The 22,039-nt window shown below is 37.3% G+C and overlaps 2 protein-coding genes across 5 annotated transcripts; one reads left to right on the plus strand and one right to left on the minus strand.

Annotated features, from left to right (window-relative positions):
- The first annotated feature begins 831 nt into the window (after window positions 1-831).
- Window positions 832-10,910, plus strand: LOC307162860 (uncharacterized protein). Of its 4 annotated transcripts, XM_079878570.1 has the most exons (4): window positions 2,607-2,981; window positions 3,243-3,547; window positions 4,751-5,069; window positions 9,266-10,910. In XM_079878570.1, exons 3-4 carry the CDS (start codon window positions 4,910-4,912, stop codon window positions 10,534-10,536), a joined length of 1,431 nt encoding a protein of 476 aa, XP_079734696.1. In that variant the 5' UTR covers window positions 2,607-2,981; window positions 3,243-3,547; window positions 4,751-4,909; the 3' UTR covers window positions 10,537-10,910. The 4 variants fall into 4 exon arrangements, with proteins under 4 accessions (XP_079734694.1, XP_079734695.1, XP_079734696.1 ...); XM_079878568.1 differs by lacking the exons at window positions 2,607-2,981; window positions 3,243-3,547 and adding an exon at window positions 832-1,160; XM_079878569.1 differs by having other exon boundaries at window positions 2,398-3,547.
- Window positions 10,911-12,645: 1,735 nt separating this feature from the next.
- LOC307171143 (piggyBac transposable element-derived protein 3-like) lies at window positions 12,646-14,505 on the minus strand (the record flags this gene model as incomplete). The annotated part of the gene is made up of 1 exon (XM_079892591.1): window positions 12,646-14,505. One exon carries the CDS (start codon window positions 14,503-14,505, stop codon window positions 12,646-12,648), a length of 1,860 nt encoding a protein of 619 aa, XP_079748717.1.
- Between the last annotated feature and the right edge of the window lie 7,534 nt (window positions 14,506-22,039).

A 22,039-nucleotide genomic window follows, 5' to 3' on the forward strand; every position in this document is an offset into this window, starting at 1 on the left:
ATTCTATGTTTACTAAGATATATACAGATGCATCAAAAACAGATAATAGAGTAGGAGCTGCATTCATTATACCAGAAGTGAATAGGGTCAGATTCAAGCAGTGCGTTAACCAGTATTAAGAACATGCAATCAGAAGCAAGACATGATATTTTGTTGGAAATAGCCCAAGCTGTTTATAGAATTAATAGAGTAAGAGTAGTAGTAAAATTCATCTGGATTCCAGCCCATATAGGAGTAGAAGGAAATAAATTGGCTGATAAATATGCCAAAAATGCTAACAAAAAACAGAGATAGATATTTTAAGTTATAGTAAGGCAGAAGTTAAAAGCATAATCAAAGCAGAAATGAGTAAGAAGTGGCAAGAGGAGTGGAATATAGAAACAAAAGCGAGAATGTACTACAGTATCCAGAAGAGGGTAGGAGGTATGAGAGACAATAATAGGAATAAAAAGGAAGAGGACATTATTTCGAGAATGAGATTTGGGCATACTGGATTAAATAGTACGCTTAAAATAATAGGGAAACATGAAACTGGGATGTGTGAGGTCTGTAATATTAACGGAACAGTAGAACATGTAATTATTAATTGTCATAGGTATAAGGAGGAAAGGATGAGGCTGAAAGACTGGTTTAGAAAAGAAAAAAATTAGATTTGAAATGAAGGAAATATTACAAATGAATTCAGGGCATGTAGGGTATAGAGCAATATTTGTGTTTTTGAATAAAACAGGGCTTAGTAGAAGAATATGAGTTTAGTTGACTTAGAAAGTTGTTTTTAATAATAATGATAGTGTATGAATATTAATAATGTTATTAGATATTTATGAAGTTATTTATTGGTTTTATGTATGTATATATGTATGTATTTATTTATTTATTTAAAGGGTAGTGAGAAAAGACTATTGTGATCCACACTCCATATCAGAAGGTGGCGGTAATGCACACTTAAAAGTTGTTTGCCAACCGCCATTAAAAGAAAGAAGAAGAAGAAGAACGTAACGCCGTTACCATAACAGCAGTTGCATGTGCTCCGGGGTATAGTAAACACAGGCGTCAATATTGCCTTATCTTTTCAGCCCTAATCAGACTTCGAGAATATTAGTGGAGAGGAATCGAGCAGAACTTGAGCACGAACGGCTGTTACAGGACGTTTCAGATAGGTATGTTATTTTGCAGATGTCTCATACTTTTTTATATACGCTTGTTATTTGTAAATGCTAAGTTACTGCCAATGCTAATGCTACTGTTTATGTTAAAACAGGCAAAAAAGTTCATGCGTTTCATACAAACGGTCTGACTCATATTACAACAATCCTCGAAGGGTTTATTTGATCAGCACTCTCTCTCTCTCTCTCTCTCTCTCTCTCTCTCTCTCTCTCTCTCTCTCTCTCTCTCGCACACACACACACTCTGCAAAACGAATGTAGCCAAATATCTGTTTAAAACTATGAGTACGAGTCTAACCATGGTTTACTACAGTAAAAAAAAAAAAAAAATGTTTACATAGAACCATGTTTAACGTAACGTTCCTGTAGTCAAGCGAGCGTGCGAGTAAACACTACATAAAAGCTCCAATACACACCAACATTCAAAGCTGGTGGGATTAAAATAAAGTTTGTATGTGTTTGAAACAGCGTTGCTACAACATAGCTGAATAAAACGATAGAAACTAGTGATGGAAAACACATCAATAGAGAGTAAAACGCACTTACAGGTTGTGGTCCATAAACATCAGCTTCTGCTTTTAAAGTGGGAACTGCTCCATCTTTCAGGACAAACTTGTTTGTGAATCCGGTGTGAACTCCCTTCTTCTTAATTCTTCTTCTTTGGAAAGTTGCATTACACTTCATACTTGTACTCGTCTTTCCAGTCCAGTCCTCTTTTAAAAATAAAACAAATATTTATTTCCTTTTTAACACTTTTTTTTCACATTCTAATATATTTATATATATATATATATATATATATATATATATATATATATATATATATAATATGTTTTACATTACACTGTCCTATACCAATTTCTTGTAAATGACGTTTCAACTCTTGCCTTTCTTGTGTAAATTTTCTACATGACATACACATGTGACTGACTGTTTCCTCCTCTTGGCATTCGTCACATTGACCTCTGGGATGTTTTCCTAAGTTCCATTTAATTTACAATGCCCAATCCTAAGTCTTGTTATTATAACTTGTTCTTTCCTTCTATTTCTCATCTCTCTTACAATGCCTACTTTATTTTGAATCATGTATAGTTGTCTTCCTTTACTTTCATTTTCCCATTGATGTTGCCATAATTCCATCACCCTTTTCCACACTAGACTCTTCCCTTCTAATTTTGACAATTTAATTTCAGTGTCAACATGCTCTTTTTTTTGTTGTTGCCTCTTTTGCCAATCCATCTATGTTCTCATTTCCCTGTATGCCTACATGTGCTGGTATCCACATATATGTAATATTTATGTGTTATTAATTTATTAATTTCACGCAAAATCTCTCCTTTTGATATTATCAATTATTTTATATTTACATAATTATTTTGTATTCTGGACATTTATTCTTTTAATATTGATTTATTTAATTTGAGATGTCATGGTTCTATAATTATATGTTCATTTTTCAGTTTTGTTAAATATGGTGTGTGGTCCCTTTAAGACTCATGTTCCGGTTCCGGTTGCTCTCCTTCAGTTCGCGGTAAATGCGACTGAGGAGAGGTGGGTTGTTCTGACGCTCTGTCTAAAAAGTTTGAAATGAGTTTTGTTTATTGTAATACAACATGTAATTTGTTTCTAAAATGCACTTTATAAATTCAAACATGTATGAAGTTTGTGTGAATGATGTTATGAGTTATAGCATGTATTTTCGGAGATAATTCATTAATTTAAGCATGAGTGTGCAAGCTCTGTTGGCTAAAATAATGCCTTTCACTGACTGAACTGTGAGAGAAGGCCACAGACTCCAGCTTGTTTTTCATGCAGGTATGTTCACTTTCATGTTTTTGTTAATATTGTTTTTATATTAACAAAATATTTTCTTTCTTTCTTTTTTTTCTTTCTTTTTTTTTTTTTTTTGATGAAATATGTTTAACACTATTGAGTTGTTTATTTGAGAAACTGAAATATATGTAAAATGAGTAAAATGCACTGCAGTTTGCAGTAAATGCGACTGAAGAGAGGCTGAACTGTGAGAAAAGGCCACAGACTCCAGCTTGTTTTTCACTTGTCTTTTTATTCATGCAGAATAAAATCCGGCCTGCGTTATTTCTGTTGCCCGGTCTCCTTCATCTAACAAACACAACGCAGAGTTCAACGAAGACCGGTCACATCTACTTTTCCAGTCTTCATACTCATAAGAGAGATGATACAGAATCACTACATACTAGAATGTTGTTATCTCTGGATTGTTCAATCCATGCTAATGCAATATACCTATACAACATACAATTCAACAGCATAAACATTTAGATTGTCAGATGTTCTTTTGCTAATTCCTATCTCATATTTAGGGTATATCTCATATACCGCAGATCCTGTTGCATCTGATTGTAAGTCCTGTAAAAATCTGTCTTTATACTTGTTGTTCTGATATTTCTAATATTCATTGGTTATATCTATATTTCTTTTACATCCTTTAATTGGTAAAAGCTCTAGATCAACGTTTGGAAAGTCCAAATTGGTTTAACAGGCCATAACACAGTATTAGCAAATATTTTATTATACACTTCCATTTCTTTTGCAACTAAATAACCTGTCCAGCCAAAACTTTCTTTCTTCTCTCCTTTTCCCAGCACCTCAGTAATACCTTTTTTGTTGGATGACTATCCTCGTGCCCTCTAAGATTTATCCAATAGTTTGCAGACAATTGTTTCCGTCGAAGCCACAATGACAATTCACCTTCCTCAACATGAAGTGCACATACTTGCTGAAGTTTTGATCGAAAATCAAACATATTCTTAAAGCACACGCTTGCACGATGTCCAATTCCATGGATTAAAAAATGTATTCCGCGATTTGATCCGTCGCTTCGCAAACACAGACGGGGTGAATTTATGAATGAAAGTGTGAAAGTTCTGTCACAAAACGAAGTTGTTGCGTATCCTCACGCTTTTTTAAGTGGGTATATGGAAATCCTTGGCCTTTTCTAGTGGGTATACGGTGTATCTTTTCTGCTGTAATATTACTAATGAATCTTCTCCTTTGTGTGAATCTTAAGGTGTGTTATGCATCCTGCTACCCTTTAATACAATGAACATAGTTATCATAAAATCAAACCATGTTTTAGTTAATAGATATGGTTGAAGATGAGTGTCATTAGTGTTTGTTTTTGTGTCACAGATTTTTTTTTTATACGTGTCAGATGGTGAGAAATTACAGTATTGTCTTTCAATAGAGCAGTTTTACAGGCTTTTATCATCTATCCTGACTCAAATAATGTGTGTTTCTAACAGCAAACACTCAGAATAAAGTGAGATGATCTGCTGATGATCCTGAATGGCTTGTTGAATGAGTGTTGATAGTCTGATGCTCATCAATATTAACAGATCTGCTGAAAACACTCTTTATTTCATGACAATAGTTCCTGTTTTCACCTCATTTATTATGCTGATGTCTTCAGATCTCCTGTAAATTGACACTTGAAGCTCATTTCATTAGTGTGAATATACTAAGAGTAATTGTTGGTTTCTATATAGAAATAAATACATAAATGCTTAGATGTGTCAGTAACTGATAACTTTGTTTTTTTGCAGATCAGCTCCTCCCACAGCAATCACATCATCAGTGAAGCTCCTCCCACAACATGCACATCACCAGTGAAGCTCCTCCCACAACAAGCACATCATCATTGAAGCTCCTCCCACATGATTCACATCATCAGTGAAGCTCCTCCCACTGTAATTCTCCAATAAATGCTGGAATATTCCCATCAGCTACAAGTGAAGACGAGCACAATGCATCAGGAAGAGCTGATATCTGTAAAGACTGAGTTTATTAAAGAGGACAGTGAGAACATGAGTGATCCAGAACCCTGCAGAATGAAACACACTAAAGATCCTGAAGAACAAAGAGGTTGGTGTTTATTCTAAATTCATTCATGATGCTGAAGAATATTCATGTTAGAAACATTCAAGCACTTCATCACTTTTAGATATGCAGTTGGGTCATTGACGAATAAGGTTTTTAAAAGTGTAAAAAAAAACAAATAGAATGGAGATATAACTATATTTGAAACCATTTTTTAGTTTACCTAGGTGTTAACAATAAGATTTTGTGGTTTGTACAATCAATTAACACTGTTTTTTGTCATTTTTTACAAGATGGACAAAATTTGTCACCAAAAAAGGCATTCGGTTTAACCATGAATATATCTAAAATTATTCATTTGCAGATAATTATTCATGAAAAAAACCTGATTTGACATTGATGTTGAGATATAGTGTATACCACAGAAGAAATATTAAATAGAATTATCACTGATCTCATAAATGTAATAATTTATTGGACTACTCTACTGTAAACACTCCAACATATTCAAGTAAAACATTGCACAGGGAAAAGAGAAAAGGGGTAAAAAAATAAAGCATTATCTGCTTTATATTTGTATTATTGTAGTTCCTTTAGTTATTTAAAACAATATTATTTCATTTAAATATTTACTATATCGGTTTTACCGAATGACCAAGGCCAGTTATACCGAATGACCATGTCTGCTGCCCTTGACATTATGAATATTTAAGACAATAAACAGACACAAATAGCTTCAAAAGCACATTTTATTGTTAATATATATTAACAATATTGTTAATATAATAGGCTATTAATGTAAAATAAAAAAGTAATGTAAAGTAATATGAAGTAAAAAAGTACTTCAAACATTAAAACATTTTGATATCCAACATTTTGATATTGGAATGAACATAGGCTATAACTCGTATTGCAAATTATATTAATTAAAACATTAGGGGGCCTATTTTAACGATCTGAAATGCAAGTATCAAGCGCGAAACGCAAGTGACTTTGTGGGCGGGTCTTGGGCGCTGTTGCTATTATACCGGCGGGATAAATGACTCTTGCGCCCGACGTAAATCTAAAATGTGTTGGTCTGAAGTAGCTTCATTATTCATAGGTGTGGTTTGGGCGTAACGTGAAATTAAACCAATCAGAGCGACATCTCACATTCCCTTTAAGAGCAGGCGCACTTGTTCCATGGCGGATTGCTATTATAACGGCGGATTTGCCAGGCGCACGCCAGGAGCGGTTCACATCCGAGGAGACCGACGTTCTCGTCAGGGCCGTAAAACACAGAGAAGTGACATTGGGGATGGAGAAACACACCCAAATTACCTTCAGTTAAACAGGCGTATAATAATTTGGGTAATTGTGTAAGCTAGATTTATGCCTATTTTTCACATCTTCATGGACACAACAATGATTTCCCTCTTGTGTTAATATTTTTCCTTGTAATTATGTATGATTTGTAAAAATGAAAACTGCTGCGTCTGTGTGTAGATGAGAGAACCAAAGTGTATGCGCGTTGTGCACACACTACATTAATTATGGCCAAGCATGCGGCCTTAAAATAGCATCTGAATAACATGCGCAACGCGACTTTAGACTAGGTTTTTCCTGGTCAGTGGCGGAATAGTTTTCTAAACCTGCAAAATAGCACCAGGGAACATTTGTGCTGGAACACACCTCCTCTTTTTGGTGAACCGCCCCGGGAGCGCAAGTTCATTTCCAAATTTACCGGCGTGCGTCTGTGGAGGGAAAAGTCCGCTGTGTGCGGGTGCAAAATAGGAATGGAATCGCTGTACAAAGTACAGGTCTTGGAACAAGGTCTTGGAACAAGTGTTTAAATTGTTAAACAATGAGCTGCTGGGCTATAAATTCATGAAAAATGTTCGGATTTGAAGATATCCCTCTCTGTTTGGGTTGCTAGGGTGCTCTTAATGGTTGCTAGGGCATGGCTTGATAACTTCACAATGATCCTGAGAGACTGATTGGTTGCCTGAGTAAAATGAGCCCACCTCCTTGTCTCTATGACAATGTGCTGCAAAGATATCCTTCTGGGCCTTTTATAATGGCAGTCTATGTAAACAGTTGCTAGGGTGCTCTTAATGGTCGTTAGGGTGTGGCTTAATGGCTTCATGATGATCTTGAAAGACTGATTGATTGCCTGAGTAAAATGAGCCCACCCCCTTGTCTCTATGACACTGTGCTGCAAAATCATGTTCAATACAAAATCCCTATGCAATTTACCATAGTAGGATAAACATGCACAATCCAGTTTTTTGTTGGCCATATTTTGTTACTTTCATACTTTCAGACACCTATATTATTGGATATAATAATATAAATAATAAAAACAAATGATACCTTTCCCTTCTTTTGGCAAGCATCTGTTATTTTTTAACAGGATCAGCACTGATCCTTGCCCAGAAGTGATATAATTATAAATCTATAAAAAGGTAAAAATTCAGTCAAAATTCTATTTTAAATTGTATAATAATATACTTTGCACATACTCTGCACATTTTCTATTAATAAAATGTTGTATTTATTTATTCCAGATATGTACAAATATGACCAACATACATTGCTGTCATTCAATACAACCAGTAAGTCATTCGCTATAACCAAAATTTTGGTTTAACTGAATGACTCTTTTGGTTATAACGAATGACAAAATCTTCATTCAATGCTAACAGGCTGATATCTAGCTGCCTAGCTTTTTAGTTAGTTATCTAGCTAAGAACAGGACAATCAAACATTTTATATTTAGTAAAAGTTTTTAAAATATTACAACATCATACATGTTTTATAGCGGTTTTACCGAATGACCTGATATTTGGGGACATGTGTATGAGCAAGTGAAAACATGATTTTTTCTAATAGTTAAGAGAGAGTTAATTAATTTGCTTCACAACCATGCGGTCCTTTGCAGGTGTCTGAATGATGTCACATCCTGTCACATAATATTGACCACATGACCTGATCCAAAATGGAGCCCTTTATATTGGTTACTCTGAATGACATCAATGAAAATAATTTTTCCGGACATTCATTCTCATAACAAAGCAACGACTTCTGTGCATAATTTTAATACCATTTTGCACTATGTTGATATATAATGTTATAAAATCATGCCAGAATAAAAAAATTAAATTTAATTATTACATTTTAAGATATTTTAATCACAAATGAAATTGCTGTATTGACCTTCGGACAGTTAAACCGAATGACCTTTTGACACTTCAAAATCTTTAAAATACCTTTATATGTAGTAAAATATAATTAAAAACTTTTGGATTCAGTAAAAGAGATCATGTTGTACTACCTTGCATACTTTGGATGTTATATATATATATATTTTTTTATTATTATTATTAAGGCCTTTGGACAAAAAAATTACCCGTCACGTCATTGACCCAGTTACACTTTGAAATAGGTACTGAATTTTCAACAAATGTTCAGTAAAGAGAGGATTGAGAAACTCTCTAATTGGTTGTCAACATCAGGTCAAACTAAATATAATTTTAGCTCTGGTTCACATTTTTTTTCTTTTTTTTCTACCATGTTAACAAAATGTTATACATTTCTCAACATAGTTTACAACATTGTTTTTTAAGCAATAAACATTAAACTGTATCAAGTAAATTATCTTTTCAGAATGGCTTACAGGACTGTAATAATAACTTAACCAAACTCTGCATTATAGTAGCTGATAAAGTTGTATTTCTCAAAGGATTTATATTTATAAGAAATGCTCTGAATTTAAGGAACGAGGAAAATCATGTCAGAAGTAACAGGCTTTAATGAAACATGTAGGACACAGATAATAAAATTGCTAATAAAATTGTTAATTTAAAACCAGTTAGTCGCTGTCAGTCTAGACAGCAAGCAAAGTTCTGCAATTGTCATGAATTGACGTCACACTCTGTGCATCTTTATTTTTTAAACAACTAGAAAAGTAAGTAGTTTGAAATAGCTAAGAGTCTTAGTTTAGTAGTTTAGATAGATAGATAGATAGATATTTAATATTTGATATATAATATTATTCTAGTTAAGTTTCATTTATCCAATTATTAACATTGTACCTTATTCATGGAGATTTTCAAGGACATGTGCAAATCATTTATAAAAATTCTTCTAAATGATTACAATATTTTAGGGCTCACTTTTATGTCCTTTCACTGCATATTTCTCTTTTCACATTTCACTATTTTGATGTACTAAAAATTAAGTAATTTTTCCTTTCATTTCAGACCTGAGTGAAGTGAAGGAGGAGAGTGAAGAACTGAGTGAAGTGAAGGAGGAGAGTGAAGAACTGATAAAAGTGAAGGAGGAGAGTGAAGAACTGAGTGAAGTGAAGGAGGAGAAACATCATGTCAAACCTGGAGAAAAACCTTTGAGTCGCTCAAAGACATTTTTAAATAAAAGAAGAGCCAATAAATCTTTCACCTGCACTCAGTGTGGAAAGAGTTACACAACCAAACATAGTTTAGAGCGTCACATGAGAGTTCACACTGGAGAGAAGCCGTTCACATGTGATCAATGTGGGAAGAATTTCACATACAAACATCATCTTGATGCGCATAGGAGTGTTCACACTGGAGAGAAGCCGTTCACATGTGATCAGTGTGGGAATAGTTTCACACTAAAAACATGTCTTAAGATGCACATGAGAATCCACACTGGAGAGAAGCCGTTCTCATGTGATCAGTGCAGAAAAACATTTCTTAGTTCATCACACCTGAAGGCACACCTGCCAGTTCATACAAAGGAGAAGCCATATTCATGTTCTGTGTGTGGAAAGAGTTTTTCAGTGCAGCATTCTTTACAAAGACATCAGAAAACTCACACTTGTGTGAGAGAGTACATGTGCTTTGAGTGTGAGAAGACTTTTATTACAGCTGAACATTTAAAACAGCACGAGAGAATTCACACTGGAGAAAAACCTTACAAGTGTTCACACTGTGACAAGAGATTCAGTGTGTTATCACAACTGAAAACACATGAGAAGATCTACACGGGAGAAAAACCATACAAGTGTTCACACTGTGACAAGAGATTCAGTCAGTCATCAGTTTTGAAATTACATAAGAGGATCCACACTGGAGAAAAACCTTACAAGTGTTCACACTGTGACCAGAGATTCAGCCAGTCATCAAATCTGAAAAAACATGAGAAGATCCACAGCGGAGAAAAACCTTACAAGTGTTCACACTGTGACAAGAGATTCGATTATTCATCATATCTGAAATCACATGAGATGGTCCACACTGGAGAAAAACCTTTCAAGTGTTCACACTGTGACAAGAGATTCAGTACGTTATCACATCTGAAAACACATGAGAGGATCCACACTGGAGAAAAGCATTACAAGTGTTCACACTGTGAACAGAGATTCAGTCAGTCATCAAATCTGAAAACACACGAGAGGATCCACAGCAGAAAGAAGCCGCACATGTGTGATCAGTGTGGAAAGAGCTTCACTTTTAAAAGTCACCTGAAGATACACATGAAGATCTGTTAGATCCAGGACTGGAAGTGGCTGAGATTCATTGGGGGGACTCTAGTTGGGAAGATTTTTTACTTTTAACACCCTGGGGTCAGCGTGATCTGCTACTTTTTTTTCTTATCAGTGCAAAAGAGACTCAAAATACTCTGTTGATTTTGATCTTACATATAAGTGTTATACCTCATTCGATCCTGTTAAGTGTCTATCTTTTGTGTATACTCACAATAAAAACAAAGTGTTGTGCTTTTTGCCAAATACAGAAAAATAAACACGATGCAAGTTCTGCCTTCTCTCTGTCAGTGAAGTCCATATCTTTTGTGTATACTCACAATAAAAACAAAGTGTTGTGCTTTTTGCCAAATACAGAAAAATAAACACGATGCAAGTTCTGCCTTCTCTCTGTCAGTGAAGTCCATTCTAAAATGCGTCCGAAAATGAACTGTAACTCTGTGAATACTCAGTCCCACAGGTATACAGACACACGGGCATATAGCTTAAATTCTCTTCTTTTAAATTAAATATTTTTTATAAAAAAAAAAAAATATTCTCAGTTTATGTAAAACTGTATGAAAAGAGAGAGATGTCAGTCGTTCTCATTTTATCTCATTAAGTGTTAGTGTGACCACGCCCACATAGAGCTTGCACTATTCAAACGCAAATGAACACGCTTACACTTTTGATGCAAAAATACGGCCAAAAGCATTGAAAGCCTGTGCAACCCAAAAGCATTGCAGGCCTGTGAACAGCAATTTGCAACCGAAAACAACACACCAGGATCTGCAAAACAGATTCATCCCTTAAAACCAACATTTGTGTAAAAAATAAACTGTTGAGAGTCTTGTGCTTTGGGCTTCTGTACATGTGATGGAGGCATGCACAGGGCCAGTAGGGGGTGTGGTCTCAATAGCCATGCAGTAAGCAGTGTGCTATGTGCATGTGATTGAGGAATGGCATGAATATGCAAGTGTATTTGAATGGCATCTGTTTGTTTTAGTCAAGAATATGCTAAAATATACTTTCCTCAACTATATTTAAGTTCCCTATGAAGAGCCAACCTTCAAGTTTGAAAATTCCCAGTTTATTCACATAAATTCCTGTTAATTCCCTTAAATTCCCATTAATTCCCATGGAAAGTTTCCATCTTAGAAAATTCGCAGAATTTTGCAACCCTACTCAGGATTCCTACATGGGACCTGGCAGTAGGGCTGGGCGATTTAAATCGCGATATTGTTATGCGCATCTCGTCAGTAAAGCCGGTTCCTTGATTAGTAGTAAATCACCATCACCTGCTTTCAGATGAAGCGGCACTTAGGGCTGAGGAGATAATTAAGTGATTAATTTAGTGATGATTGAACATTATTGAAGACACCTGATGTTAACAAGCAGAATCACTGAAGAAGAAAATCACAAATTGTAAGTTACCATTAACCCTTTAATGTTCACTCCAAGAAAAAAACAATGTAAAAATTATTTGTTTGCATTTTTTAAGTTATTGGGGCACTAATAACACAATTAATAAAAATAAATAAATATATAGCCCCCAGTTTTTTAAATATAGGCCTCTACCAAATGGTTGAGATGCTGCTTGATGGTAAAAGTACCTATTACATAATTGTAAATGTATAATAGTATTTAAATGATCATTTAATACCTACAAAGACATAAAGAAAGTTGAAAATGTAAAAATACCAGGAAACAATTCATGTCAAGTAAATTTTATTTCAACAAAAGAACTTCGTTCCCATTTACTGCATAAAATTCCAACAATTTTAACAACAATTGTATTGTAGCAGCTCTGCTGTGTATAATCTCCAAAGAACTTTTGTTCTTGCATTGAATGAACTCAAAAACGAAACAAATCTTTCAAATAAAGTGCACAAACAAAATAAGGACCTATGGGAACCTTGGCCACGTTATTTTCGATGGTATGCTGCGAAGCATTCCCTCTAACCGATCAAGCAATTGTATTCTCAAAAACATATGGGGCCCTCTCCAACTTCTCAGCTCTGCTGTGTATAATCTCCAAAGAACTTTTGTTAATGCATTGAATCAACTCAAAAACGAAACAAGTCTTTCAAATAAAGTGCACAAACAAAATAAGGACCTATGGGAACCTTGGCCACGTTATTTTCGATGGTATGCTGCGAAGCATTCCCTCTCTCCGATCAAGCACAGGAAAACATTGCACTTCCCACATTTCCATCTTGACACACCCTTTGGGCAGAGGCAGCACCGCCCCCGGTTGTCAGTATGAAGTGGCAAATGTCCATAGTTGTCGTAGCGTACATCTGGTTGTGGTTGGGGGGTTCTTGGGGGGAGGCGCTTCTTCTCACAGGACATTTGTGGTGGAGAGGCAGATGATGGTCTGCCAACTCTGGGTGCTGCCTTGTTGACTTGTTTCAAACTGTGAGCCACGGCCAGGCGAAATCTTTTGAGAGGCATTGGTTTTTCCTTCAGTAGGCCACAGTCTCTCTTGTAGACCAGCCAGGCATTGGAGATGCACAGGTCAAGGACGTACCCAAACAGGGGGAAGTACCAGCGTCGTGACTTGGCAGGGGTCTTGTACAGGTGAACCAGCATGTCAGAAAGATCAATGCCACCCATATGCTGATTGTAGGCAGCAATGAGTGAAGGGCATGGGACAGCAATCTTCGCTTTCTCGTCTTTGCTCCACCGTTGGACACTTGTAAGGGGCATGATCCCACAGGCATTGGTCAGGAGGGTAACACATTTATTGTCATACCATTTGACTGCGAGTACTCCTTCAGCAGACTTATAGTCAAGAGCTCCACGTCCTCTCTCCATCAGCTCTTTGTCTTCTATCAGTTGAGCTCCACCGATGCGGTTTGATCGGGCTGTGCCGATGCACTTGATGCCCAGATTTGCATGCAGGCTCAGGATCAGGTCGAAACTAGTGAAGTAATTGTCAAAGAAGACAACTGAAAGCCGTGGCTGTGTTATGGTTTTGCATAATGTCGTCACCACTTTGCTCCCTAGAAGTAGCTCCTGCTCTTCCTCACTTAGATCAACATTGAAGAATGTGGATGGCCCTTGATAGAGCAGTAGGTCATGGATGATGCCAGATGAACTGGCACGACAGAACACTTTAAAGCCCCACTTGTCAGGTTTATTGGCAATGTATTGGCGGAGATTGCCAGCCCTTGTTCCTTTATAAGACACCATGACTTCATCCACACTGTGCTTGTATGTGGATGGGATGAGGAGACATTGCTTACGAAGCATCTCAAAAAGGGGTCGGATTTTGTAAAATCGGTCAGGGCTCCCATCACACTGCTGATTATCATTGAAGTGAATGTAGCGACGTAACTGCTTGAATCTCCTCTGCGGCATGATATCAGCAATCACGTTGAAGCGTGACGTAGGGTGCCAGTAGTCCTCCATGGCCGGGAAGTCGAAAACACCCATCAAAAGTAGCATAGCAAGGAAATCTTCAATCTCACCTGGATTAGTCTTGATCGGATCCCCCAACTCCTGGGCAGAGTAGAGATTGGTTTGATGAGCAATATGTTGAATCATCTCATCAGTGAAGAGCATTTTGAAGTACTGGAAAGGTGTCTTGACAATATCAGGGGGTGCAAAACTTGAATCAGGAACCTGGAATTCCTCAATATCTACATGCTTCCAGATTCTCCTGGCTTCTTTATCTTTCTTTTCAGACATTTTCTTCTTCTTTGTGACTGGGGGTGACATAGGAGCCACATCCAGCTCTTCCATGACTGTTTGTAGGGTGTTTTTCCCTTTTATCTTCCTCTTAGCAGATGTGCTTGTTGAGGGCATCTCCTCCTCATCCGATTCAGTAGAAAGATCCCTAATCATTTCTGCTTGTTTGGGCAGATAATCAGGATCCCCTATTATGTCATCATCATCATCATCACTCAGATCAGCCTCTGAGTCTTGAGGATCTTTTGGTACAAGGGCCAGAAAATTCCGTGGCCTTGAACCATAAAATGATTTAGCATCCATCTTTTGCTTCTAAAACAGAAATAGAAGGCGGGAATAAGGAAATGATGCACCAGTACATATAAATGTCAGCATGTTACAAAAATCATACATATTAAACCATTTAAGTATAATAACACTATAAGTGTAACATATTGATAACAATGCATGAACAGCAGTGTTTTTATTCCATGGAAAATAGTGCATTTTAATAAAATTAGCATAACTTCACCAAACTGTTACCATGCGGTTGAGCTGTCAGTCCATGCCAAGGTTTACCATGGAGTGCCAACTCAACCGTATGGTCAAGCATGTTTAAAAAAAAATATTTGACCATTATAACATGTTTCTATTTTGCATCAATTTACATAATTCTGTTAAGTAACATGTTAGACGATATAAAATGTTGACAAAACTAACTCACCTTTGAAAGTACAGCCAAAAAGTGTCCACATGTCAGAGGTGATTTTTCAATTTTACACTTGCTAGCAGCAGGATGAGTGAAAAGTTCTACTGTCAAAAAATAGAGTGACCTCTAGTGGATGTTTGAAGCATAGCATACCTCAACCAAGTAGTAGAGATGACCCAATCAGCTTGAGTTCAGTTCCACACATTTTTCAATAAGATATAGCGACTCAAAAAGTGATCTACCAAATGGTTGAGCAGAACATTAAAGGGTTAAGGTGATGGGTGTTTGCTTTAGTTGGGCTCTAGACCATTATATGTTTACTTTAACATTTACTGTTGTTTGTCTGCTGTTATTGATTTATAACAGTTAAATGAACAAAGTAAAATGTTATCTTATAGTGTTGGTTATGTTTTGACATAATCATGCTGTGATCTGAAAAAGGAAACTTATTGAGATAGCTGGGTTTAACTTGTTAGTAGCAGTTTAGTGATTCTTCAGCCTATGATTATCAGTACTTTACTTATAATTCAAAATATTTAATAAACATTGTTCTGATCAAAAGACATTCAGACAAATTCATTTAAAACACAGACATCAATAATCAGCCTGTGAATCTCAACAATGGTGACAATAATAAAGCATGTTGCAGTGGCTGCCACCAATCACAACTCATTAATGGCTCCCATCATGCATTGCGGTATGAATAAATTATGATCTGAATTGTCTATGTAATTTACTTTTCCTCATTGAATATTCTGCTCCTCACCATTGTTGAGATGCATAGACTGAATCTTGACATCTGTGTGTGCCTAAAAGAATGATTTTTTTTTAAAAACAACTTTTAAGAAATCCTTTATATTATATCAAAAATTCTGGCCATTTATTCAGATTCACAGTTATGCTGTAACCAACAACATAAATCGAAGTCAGAAAGAAGGATTTTAATGAGTTCAGTGATCAAGTTCAAATGATGATTGTCATAATATAACCAGCACCATCAGATCACTTTTTATTCTTTGTTCAACTGGCAGTTTTAACTCAGATACAACCGTCAAACAAAATCTAAAGTTCACATAAAAGGGTCAGAGCCCAACTAAAGCAACTACCCATCACAATAACGGTAACTTACAATTTGCGATTTTCTCCTTCAGCGATTCTACTTGTTAACATCAGGTGTCTTCAATAATGTTCAATCATCACTAAATTAATCACTTAGTTATCTCATTAACTTCAACACTCTTGAGAGTGGACTCATACACTCCCATGAGTGTTAATTTAACACTGGAGTTTTTGCTGTGTACAAAGAGCCGTAGTTAACTGACAAGCTGAGCCATATCGCATTAAATATCGCTGGCGATACGTCCGCGATATTGATGTGATTTGGCTCAGCTTGTCAGTTAACTACGGCTCTTTGTAGTAAATGCAGCACGATCTGAAAGCAGGTGATGGTGATTTACTACTAATCAAGGAACCGGCTTTACTGATGAGATGCGCACAACAATATCGCGATTTAAATCGCCCAGCCCTACCTGGCAGTGGTTCTCAAAGGGTTGGTTGAGGCCCCCTTTGAGATTCTGGAGTCGACTGAGGCCAAGAACCTTTCCCTAAAAGTGTGGCTTTTTTGTTGGCCATTACTTCTCTGAGGAGGGTAGGAGATCTTCATGTAGCACTCTCTACATGTCATGGTTGCCTGGAGTTTGCTCCAGGTGACATTAAAGCCATCATACATCCCAGGCCGGGATATTTGCCTAAGGTGCCATCCAATGTGGCATGGCCTACGGTTCTGCAGGCTTTTCATCCTCCACCTCACATGATGGCGGATGAGGAGAGACTTCATCTGCTCTGCCCTGTCAGAGCGCCCCAAGTATATATTCAGAGGTCCTCTTCATGGCGGAAGTCAGAACAGTTGCTAGTGTGTTTTGGGTCGCCCAAGAAAGGGCTTCCCGCCTCCAAGCAGACCATTATTAGCTGGATCATTCAAGCTATATTTTATTCTATTCTATTCTAAGCTATATAATATTCTATATTCAAAACAGCACAATTTATGTATAATATAAGCCATAATAGGTCACCAGTGCATATACAGGGATTGTTCCAAAAACGAGATTGTGTTTATAATTTCCGGAAGGAAGAAATGTTTCAAAAAAACATATGTGAGAACGAGTGCAAAGCAGCATTGTGTTTCTTTTGTTGGGATTAATGTGTGGAGTAAGTTGGACCAAGAGCTAAAAGACTGTAAAACCTTAATTCAATTTAAAATTCTTTTGAAGAAATCAATTATAAAAAAATACATTGAGAATGGATGCTAAGGATGTAAAATGTAAAAATGTATAACTTCATGTATAAGACATTGGCAGCTTTACTGATTATGTTTTGTAAATGCACTGGGATAGGCGCAATAAGCATTTGCTTCTGCCTATTCCATTTCAGACTTTATGTTGATTTATGTCATCATTTGTTAAATGTTTAAATGTCTGAATAAAAATAAAAAATAAAAATCTGAAATCTGAATCTATATCTATGGCCTACCAGTTGTGCAGTTTGCCTTCACCTTTGGCCGTGAGGGCTCATTCAAACAGAGGCATGGTGTCATCTAGAGACCTCTACTTAGGGGCCCCGATCCAAGAAGTCTGCAATGCAGCAGAATGGGCCACCCCTCACAGTTTTATTAGATTTTATAGCCTGGACTTTCCATCTATGCCTGGCACCCTTGAGTGTGCCTGTGTGTGTGAGTGTGCCTGTGCGCAGCTTCACACTCGGACAAGCAGGGCTCGTTGTGGCATATTGGGTACTCGTTCCCCAAAAGTGTCATTCGACGCAGTTTGAGTTCCCTCGAAAGGGAACATCTCGGGTTACGACTGTAACCCTTGTTCCGTGAGAGAGGGAACGAGAACTACGTCCCTTCGCCACGCCTTCCCCTGCCTGTGAGCGCCGGCGTCCTTTTTGTAGCTTCCGCATATGCCGTCACACGTTACGTCATGATGCAACACCAATCAAGATAGGCTTAGTTTCATACATGCTTCAGAATCGCTACGCTGAGGGGCATTCCCCCAAAGTGTCATTCGACGCAGTTCTCGTTCCTTTTCTCAAGGAACAAGGGTTGCAGTTGTTCAAATTTCTCAATTTACTCTTATCTGATTGATAAAAGATTGTTACTAATAAACTTTTTTGATACAATAAATTTGTATTATACAATAATATAATGTATAATGTATTATACAATAAATTATACAAAAATGTTATACAATAAACAATTAGTAAAAAATGTTACTAATTGTTGATTATAAACAATGATTGTTCAATAAAAAATCCAGTCGCCAGATTTATTCAGATCCCCATTTATTTATTTATTTATTTATTTAACATGTACATGTGTGCATTAAAAGTACCATTTCGGCAATGAGAGCGTTCCTGAGCCAAATAAAGATAAAGATGTGTTCTGGCGACTGTTGTGTGTGGTGTGATCTTCTCTGCATATTTAATTTACGCTTGCAAAATTATACACTTTCACAAATCTTACCCTGCACATGCGATTCTTTATGGCATCCTATTACTTTTTATTTTAATTTTTTTATTATTTATATAGCACACATAATACAACAGACGTTGCCCAAGGTGCTTTACAGACAGTAGAATAAAACACTTAATTAAAACTATACATACAAACAAGCAATAGAAATTAAACATAAGACAGGAGACAGCTACATACTATATCACTTCCACACAAAGGGCCAAGCCACTTCAGACTGCACGCCATGCTACATCTAATAAATAGGTTTTTAACAACGACTTAAAAACAGCCAACGACTTTGCTGATCTGACAGATTGCGGGAGGTTATTCCACAGTGTAGGACCGACTCGAGAAAACGCTCTGTCACCTTTACGTTTAAAATTTGTTCTTACAGTCACAAGGAGATTTAAATTTTCCGATCTCAATGACCTAGACGGAATGTATACAGACAACAACTCAGAAAGGTATGGTGGTGCCAAATTATGTAGTGCTTTAAAAACCAAAACAATGATTTTGTAATACACTCTATACTCGACTGGCAGCCAATTTAAGGATCTCAATAGAGGTGTAACATGATCCGTTTTCTTCGCTGACTTAATCAATCTGGCTGCAGCATTTTGTATGTTTTGCAAGCGTGCCAGAGCTTTTTTGTCAATCCCAGCATAAAGTGAATTACAATAATCCATTCCCGAGAAAACGACCGCAGAAATAGCTCTCTCAAAATCTGTTGGAGATAAAAATGGTTTAGTTTTTGCTAAAAGCTTTAAATGAAAAAAACTAGATTTAACCACCGAATTGATTTGTATGCATGCAGAGATGAGGATGCCAAATCGAACCGCCAGCTTGAGAGAGATCACCTCTCACCGTGATCGGCCATGGGGCTAAGTCTGACAGCCGCATCAGCTCTGGGAACGACGTTTGGTTCTCCCATCGCGGGGCTATGAGGAGCACCGAGTGGCGCGCTTCCCTGATTCTCCTGATGACATGTGGTAGCAGTGAGATCGGAGGGAAAGCGTACAGCGGGCAGCTCGAGATGCAGGGGGCTATGCTGGGCAGACACGAAGAGGAGTTGTCCGCTGCCCGTCAAGCCGTTGAGGCTTTGGCCACCCAGGGGACCGATCTTTCCACGCAACTTCATCATCTCCGTGCTGCTCCGCCATCACCAAGAACTCTCAACGCTCATGAACCCGGAGTCAACAATTCTCCCTGCTATGCTGGTGAGCCCACGAGTGCCGTTCTTTCCTTACCCAATGTGAGGTTGTGTTTTCGCTACAGCCCTCAACTTATTCCAAGGATCGCTCCAGAATCGCCTATGTGGTCTCCCTTCTGACAGGACGAGCACGGGAATGGGGAACTGCTGTGTGGAACGCTGGAGCTGACTGGCTTGATCATTACACTCTCTTCAAGGAGGAGATGATTTGAGTGTTTGACCGTTCTGCACACGGACCTGAAGCTTCGCACCTTCTTTCTACTCTCCGCCAAAGGAAGAGGTCCGCCGCTGATTTCTCTATTGAATTCCGCACACTGGCCACCTACTGTGAATGGAACAAACCGCTCTGGTCACTGGTTTTCTGGAGGGTTTGAATGCTGACATTAAAGACGAGGTACTCTCCCGTGAGACTCCATCTCGTCTAGATCCTCTGATCGACCTGGCTATCCGCATGGAGAAGCGTTTTGACATACGCCGCCGAGCTCGTAGTCTGGAGAAGTCACTCCTTTCTGCTCCTGCTTCCACTTCCTCTCCCTCCGCTAGCTCTGACTCTGAACCAATGCAGCTGGGGGGAATTTGCATAACCACCGCGGAGCGTCAACGGCGTATCACTAATCCCCTTTGTTTGTATTGCGGAGCGGCATATCACTTTGTCTCATCCTATCAAGTAAAAGCCAACGCTCACCAGTAGAGAAAGGGTTACTGGTAAGTGCATATGTCCTAGCCCCTCCTTCACGCACTCGCACTACTTTTCCGGTCAACCTCCGCTGGCCCAGTGCTGCTGTCTCCTGTCAAGCCTGATCGACTCAGGAGCTGAGGTAAGTTTCGTGGAAATCCTGGGCTCTCGATCAGGGCATCCCTCTCATTGATCTTAACCCCCTGAGGTCGGCTATCGCGCCGGCGCGATAGGCTCGTTTTTTTCCTTATCAGTGAAAAAAAAAAAATATATATATTACTTTTTATCTTATATGCTTGTGTTATACATCAATCGATCCTGTTAAGTGTGTATTATTTTTGTGTATACTCACAATAAAAACAAAGTGTTGTGCTTTTCGCCAAATAAAGAAAAATAAACATGATGCGAGTTCTGCTTTCTCTCTGTCAGTGAAGTCAATTCTGAAATGCGTCCGAAAATGAACTGTAACTCAGCGAATACTCAGTCAAACAGGCATACAGACATACAGGCATGAAGCTTGAATTCTCTTCTTTTAAATGAAGTAATTTATATAAAAAACAAATATTCTCAGCTTGTGAAATCTGTATTAAAAGAGAGCGATTCCAGTCGAGCTAATTAGAGCTCATTCAGATGTAATGTGACCCCGCCCCGGAGAGCGCGCTATTAAAAACGCAAATGTCTGAGGCAATCCTGCAAACTGTGAACGCCCCCATATCAGCTCGAGAAAACACATCAGATCATTGTACTTGTTTACACAGTTCTCGCAGCGCTGTGAGGAATAATACTATAATGGAAAATTTACCTCAGAAGTACGAGGAGCAACAGATCCGAGGCTATGGAATAATGTAGTACGTTTTTTTTTCATTCTCAAGTGCGGCGCGTATCTGTGCATGAATGAATGAATGAACGGCAGAGATGCGGCTGTTTACCACAACTGGCTAAAGACGGTTTAAATTTGAATTGTTTCTGTCTGTGAATGTTTCGCTTTTAGAAAACTGTATTGCTATAGGCTACTGAGTAAAAATCGAGTGAAATATGTTGAAATAAAATGTATTTGTATAAGCAACGTATTAAACTGCAAATTAACATTTATATTTCTTATAATAAAAACAAAAGTTACTATGTTACAGACATATGAAAGACAACATTTCATTGATTAGTTTTGGATAGATTATACATTTTTACTGTAAAATATCTGCCACCTCAAATAAGCTTTTGTTTGCCAATTTTTGCTCATATGTTAAATATAGTATGTTTTGTCAAAAATAATCAAATAATAAGTTATAGTGTTTATTCCAATGTAGCCTAGGCTATATTCAAGTAATGAATCCTTAACTTTGAAATATGTATGATAAAATGTATACTTTAGATTTTACAAAGAAAGATTACACTTGAATTGTTGTTGTAATTGTAACCTTTTTAATAAAAAAATACAAGGTAGATGTAAACAAACTAATAAAAGGCAAATATAAGCCTTTTCTTTAAAATAATTTTTTATTGTGTTTTATTAGTGACAAATTTGGGGAGAGGATAAATATTCCAAAACTGAAAATACAGTATGAGAATTAACTGCACAATTACTAGACATGTTTTCCTTTTGATATTATAGGCCAATTTGTTAGCACAATTTGTGGAAAAATAAAAAAAAATTGAGATGCTTCCAACTATTGCTCTTGCATTCTTTCTTGTGACACACCTGAATGAATGGCTCATTAAGTATGCGGGCCCCATTGTCTCCAGGTGCGAACCACT

This window comes from Squalius cephalus (genome assembly GCF_949319135.1).
Source record: "Squalius cephalus genome assembly, chromosome: 1".
In the NCBI taxonomy this organism is placed as follows: domain Eukaryota; kingdom Metazoa; phylum Chordata; class Actinopteri; order Cypriniformes; family Leuciscidae; genus Squalius; species Squalius cephalus.